We start from the raw sequence: 6,000 nt of genomic DNA, 5'->3' as shown, positions 1-6,000 counted from the left end.
GTTAGGAGAGTGAGAACAATTTGCAAGCAATCCAGCTTACATCACATCTCAGCTTTAAAAGCTCAACTCCACACTCTCTATTTCTGAATTGAGAAAGCTCCTTGGATGAGAAGCGAAACGTCTTCAGCTACAGAATAGAAGTCCAGTTGTTTTTGTTTTTTTAACTTTTTTGAATATTCCTAAGATTACTCTTTTTCTGCTCATCTTTTGCCTCCACAAACTAGAATGTCAAACTCTAAAATTAATTAATTAATAAAGGATTCTGTTTTATTTATTTTGATCATTTTCTTTCTTTTTTCCAGGATAACTCTACAAGCCTTTTGTCCTACTTTGTTGCTTACTATCTAAAGCACTTTGATGAGGTATGTTTCGGTTCCTGTTTATTTGAATCTCTCCTCTGTTTTAGTCTGATTTGCTTAGAAATCCTTCCAGAACTCTCTTTTCATTTCCTCTCTTGCCAGAGGATACCATGACTTATCCTTTATCAAATTATTTGTTTTCCCTTTTCTCATTTACAACACAGGCGAATCTCTCTCTTGTCTTACTCACAACTTTGTTTTTTTTTTTGATTTCCCCTCTTCGTGTTGTGCTCATGGTCTGCTTTGGTCTGGCTCCATTCAGACCTGCAGTCGGTTCACTGGCACAGCATCCAAAGGAGTGTTTGTGTAAATAATTAGGTTCTCCAGATGAGATGAACTCAGTTATGCAGCTTGCCAAAAACAACCTGCATGACAAGGCTGGAGTTCTCATAATGGCCCTGTAGTAACTCTGATGGAGAGAAATAACATGTAGTTTCTGGACTGAGCACAAAGGTCATTTTTTGTTGTGGTTTCAGCCATTTTTTCCCCCCCCCTGAAATCTGAACTGCCGATAAGTCCATGTAGGTTTCTGAAGGTATTTTATTTAAATATTGTCTTGTGTGTTCAATACAAAGAGGCCCTCTCCGATCTGAGGAAGATTGACTTTGACATTGCAGTGTGTGTTTTGCATCATCCTGTGTGTTGTCGTTTATCAGGATGCTGGCAGAGAGACGTGTGTCTACCCTCTGCCTGAGCCCCAGGACCTTTTTCAAGCTTCCCAAATGAAGTTTGAGGACTTTCAAAGAGATCTACGCAAATTGAGGAAAGATCTAAATGGTATAGTCTTCTTCCTATACGTTCCACTTTGACTTGGTTTTAAAACTCTCAATCACTCTTAAATTGTAAATATACTGAAAAGTTATCAGGATGCAAACTCAGCTGTTAAAAAACAGTCAAATTACTGTATATTCAGTAGTGAACTTGAAATGTGATTGCATAAACTTATGATTCATTTCCCCCCCTAAATTGTTTATCAATTGGGGCACATATCCTTTAAATATCTTGCGTGATGTATAATCAATTTCCAAATGTAACTGTAGCTTTGGTCGTGCAGACTGTAGAGACAGATCAACAGAGAGATACCATCTGTTTGTCGTACAGACGAGTTAACAAGAAGCAGATGTGGCTTGTCAGATATAGACTCCTGTTGGACCTGGCATGCCTTTACTGTCTTCATGAAGCGGAGATCAAAATAAATGCAGGTCATGGTCAGAGAGCTTTCACTACCTTTGTGCACGATTTCATCAGCTGACCTCAAGGAGTCTGCTGCAGCTCAGGAGACCGAGCGATTGTTGATCAGTGTTTCCATCTCTGCTTCACATGGTCAACAAGTTGTGCCTTTGGGCAAGATACCAAAACATCACGTGACATCCAGTTGTAATGCTGTATAAAAGCATCTGCTTAAAGAACAAATGGTCATATATTTATTTTCTTTTACTTCAAACCCATCACACTGGAAAGACCATAATTTAATGCAGTGAAAACAAACAAACAAAACTACTAAGCTTTAGTGGGTGTTGCCTGTTTGAACAACAGGCCCATATTTTTAGGATGTTGTAGCTATAATTTGCAGTCTTATAATTTTTGCTCTAATACTCAGTCTTCCTCATGCGTCATAAAGCAGGACCATAAATCAGAATGGTTTCTAAATAATGAAGTCCATCCATCCATCCACGCTCCCATGATCTCAACACGAAACTTTCGGTTGATTTATCACATTTTTGACACTCTCAACAACAACACCTATTGGTTTAATAATAGAAGAAGCAAAGCTATTTTATCAGAGTGAATACAAGTCTGCATAAGAAATTTGACAATTGTAGACAAAAAACTGACCCATAATTTCCAAAACTTAAATAAAAGCATATGGTCATCGAACACTAACACAATTTCAATGTGAAGAAATGTCAATTATCAAATTTTATAGAAGTATGATCAAATTTGAGATTAAAAATTATTAGCAAAAACAAGACAGTTCTTAGTTTTATGCAGAAACTTATCTCAGCTTTCATTGTAACCAGAATTTAGCTTCTCAATTTTTTTCATTTATTTTTTGTCTATTGCCAAAAATATTAAGACTTTTCCTGTTCAAAAATCAAATCAGCAGCCCTATTTGTATCCAGTAAAACCGACTCACACTCTTTTCAATTCACAGGACTTCACAGGCAAAAAAACATATCGTTACCACTGGCTGAAAAAAGGAGAAACTGGTTTGTACTTGATGAGTTGAGTGAAAAAAGGTTGTAATAAATCAGGCAGTATTGAAGCATCCTCTTTCGACACTCTGAAGTTCCTCAGCTTGTAAAACAGTTTCCGATGCTGCTTCATGCAGGCTTTAAAACATGGATGAGTTTGTGTGTGTGTGGGTGTGTGTGCTTACAGCTTGATCAACAATTCCCCAAACATGGTCTGTTCCCCATCATTCTTTTATGTATCTTTGCTGCTAAATCAATCAGTGGCCCAAGCTGTGTGACAAAATATTGCTTTGCCTCTGCCTTAATGACTCTTTAGAAATTCATTAAAATGCAGCTGCTCACAGGGGGGAAATTAACTTTGAACCCCAAATGCTGTGGCACAGGTTAGCTATGTATAAATAAATCATCACATGTCGTACCTTCAGACCTCTTCATTACCAAGCAGATTAAGCTGAACTCTCTACCAGACGTGGGCTTTGACTGTTCCCAGGTGGGGTCTAATTGGTAGATGGTGGGGTAGGACCTATAGGGACATCAGCAAGGAGCACATTGGAGTGGGAGTTCATGGTGTTTCCTTTTGGCTGAGGTACCATATGGTCTATGAATTACCTTTCTCCTTGGTCTCAAAGCCTCTGTTCCCAAAAGTATCTCCACCTCTCCAGCGTTGAGCTGAGTTTGTATATCTGTTGTGCTTGCAGATAGAGCGTGGCAATAAATTTCTCTTGGGATCAGAGCACACGCTACTTAATTCCTGGAGGTACCATACTGGTCGTTGTCTTTTCAGACACTTACTCAGCAGAAATTTAGTGCAATTGTATTAAAGCAAACTTCACAGGGTTTAAGTGCAAAAACGGGTTTGTAAAGCAATATCAATACTTAAAATTCTTGTTTCTGGAATAATAGCTTCTTGTTGTTATGTTTTGTTGTTTTCAGTGTGCTTAGCTGAAACAGAAAAGGTTTACAAGTTGTCCTCTGAAGAAAACCTGCAACCCTTCAAAAACAAAATGACCACATTTCTAAGTCAAGGTAAGTATATTTTGCAATATTAGTTGCGATTTTATTTGGATCTTCTGTAAAATGAAGTGTTCTTTTTTTCTTGCCAAAAAGTCCTACAAAAAATAATCCGTGTTAATTCAATCAAAGCCTATTGTTTTTACCACACTTATCCAGAACTGACCAAAAATAATGAGTCTGTAAACTGCAAAAAGTCTGATTCTTTTTGTTTGTTTGTTTTGTGTAGTTTCTTGTTCAGGAGGTTCATTTTTTCTTTTTTTTTTCTCCAGAGGGATTACGATTTGTTTTTAGGATGCAGTCAACAACTTGATCTGCTGTTGTTGAATACACCCTAAAAATCCAATTTGTTTTTTCTTTTTTTTTTCCTTGTTACATGTTAAAAAGGTTCACACAGTGTTTAATCCATAGGGCATGTCTTTATTTCAGAATTTACTGACTATCTCACTTTAGTCTGCTTGTTGGGTTTTAACTGAATACCCTGCTCTTGTTGGATGGTTTCACACACATCTCTTATCTTATAGAAGTTCCTTTTAAATGCAGAAGCATAGAATCTCGTACTCTGGTGGCAATTTGAGCTGATAATTCTACATAAAACATCAGTCATTGGAGTCGGTCCTGATGCAGATACAAATGTCTGCAACATATTTCCAACAAGTCCATTGAATAGTTTTTCAGACATTTTTCTTCCAATTCATCAAAAAGATGTTATATTTCACAAGAAAAAAACAACTTTAGCTTTCCTGTGACATTAGAAGAAAAAATAAGCATATCACAACAATGATTATATTCATTCTCACCATGCTAAATTTTAACAGACTGTGCTGAGATTGTTTAATCTATACTACTAGTACATTTGTCTAAACACCATGCAAACAACCAAAGAGACTATGATTTGTGTTTACATGTCTACCAGATGTCATGCAGTTGGTCTTTTATCTTAAATCTGACATGTATAATAGAACTGGGCTATTGTGATTCACATCAAATATATAAGACTTAACATTTTATGCTTGATTTAACATAACAAGCCAATTGACATTTTTTTATGTGGCTCTGACTTTGACCCTTCATACATTCTGTTTACTGTGGCTGATCTTCCTGTAGAACCCAACTCAGAAGTCTCCCTTTGAGTTCTTTTTGTATTCAAATGAGAGAATAATACACAGCATATGTGATTCAGCTGTAATATTCACTGTCCATTTTAAAGGAAGTCTGTAAATGAAAGTCCCCCCCTCTTTTCCTCCTCTTTTGTGTGTTTAAGAGAAATATGGGAGCTCTCTCTTTGATGCAAATGATGAGGTTTTTCCCCGGAGAGCAGAATGTAAGCACTGTAGCATGGATTTGCGTTTCAGAGGGCTCCAGACAGGATTCTTTGGGTTCCCCTATTGCAGTGGTGGGGGAAACAAAAGCATCAACCAAAAGTCTTATTTTTGTTATTTCTGTAATTTCTAAAGAGCCTGAGGTTAAACTGTTTCTGGCTCCACGGTTTAAACCGCTTTTGTTTATTTTCTGACCATGAAACTAACCACAGAATAACAGTGAGAGCGGACTTGTTGGAGCTTGGCTGTTTGGTCTAGCTCGATTTTCTCCGCTCGCTTCACAAATTCTCATGCATCCTGGTCTTTTGATGGAATCAATATGACCTGCAGGAGAGCACTGGCCATGTGATAATCTGTTTCTGATGGATAGAAAGATGAATAGCAAGAGTGACATTTAGCTCTCGCTGCGTCTCGTCCATCTGCAACTCAAGCTTATTTGTTTAAATACACACTAAATTATCAAATTTAAATAACACATCAAAGTCAGATTTATTGACTATTTTTATTTTAAAGCAGCATGAAAACTAAGTTAAAAAAAAATCCTGTTTAGTCATGCCTATGTACCACATAACCCTCATATAATTGCAATATTAATAAATGTATTACTATGTTAAACTATAAGTAATTCACTCTATTCGGAGAAACAGCTTGTTGATTCATTTGATTAGCAAATATTTTTTGCCAAAATACTTTTTTTTTTACTTTAAACATATATTTTTTATAATTTACATTTGTGGTTTTGTGTTCTTCATGTAATAAACAGTCAGCAACATGATCAAGCTTTTACAGAATGATTCATCCATTTTTCTACTTCACCAGGTCGCAGGAGTCCCCAAACCTTCCTCTCTCTGGCTCCTTTTTTAGTTTTTCCAAGTCAGTTATGAAATCAATCTAGCAATCTACCCACTGGCTTTCATGAAACCTGTTGCACCCAATGTCCAAACCACCTCAATGGGCTTTTTTATGCAAAGAAGCAGGATGTCTGAGCAGAGAAAAAAGAAAGTTTGTTTGATTCAGTTGTATTGTCTGTAGCTTCTCACTACTGGTGAGGACATAAACGTCCATTATAATTTTTACAGCTTCCCATTTTTGTTCAGTCGTTTCAAAACGCCA

General features: G+C 36.7%; 1 protein-coding gene across 1 annotated transcript in view; it reads left to right on the top strand.

Annotated features, from left to right (window-relative positions):
- The window catches only part of LOC108245256 (formin-2), a 34,252-nt gene that overhangs the window by 24,078 nt on the left and 4,174 nt on the right, over positions 1–6,000 (top strand). The window contains exons 12-14 of the mRNA XM_017432022.3: positions 303–362; positions 1,016–1,136; positions 3,488–3,580. Of these exons, the coding sequence (XP_017287511.1) occupies positions 303–362; positions 1,016–1,136; positions 3,488–3,580 (274 nt within the window). The remainder of the gene's footprint in view (positions 1–302; positions 363–1,015; positions 1,137–3,487; positions 3,581–6,000) is intronic.

This window comes from Kryptolebias marmoratus, linkage group LG22 (genome assembly GCF_001649575.2).
Source record: "Kryptolebias marmoratus isolate JLee-2015 linkage group LG22, ASM164957v2, whole genome shotgun sequence".
NCBI classification, from domain to species: domain Eukaryota; kingdom Metazoa; phylum Chordata; class Actinopteri; order Cyprinodontiformes; family Rivulidae; genus Kryptolebias; species Kryptolebias marmoratus.
This window is presented reverse-complemented; position numbering and strand designations above follow the sequence as displayed.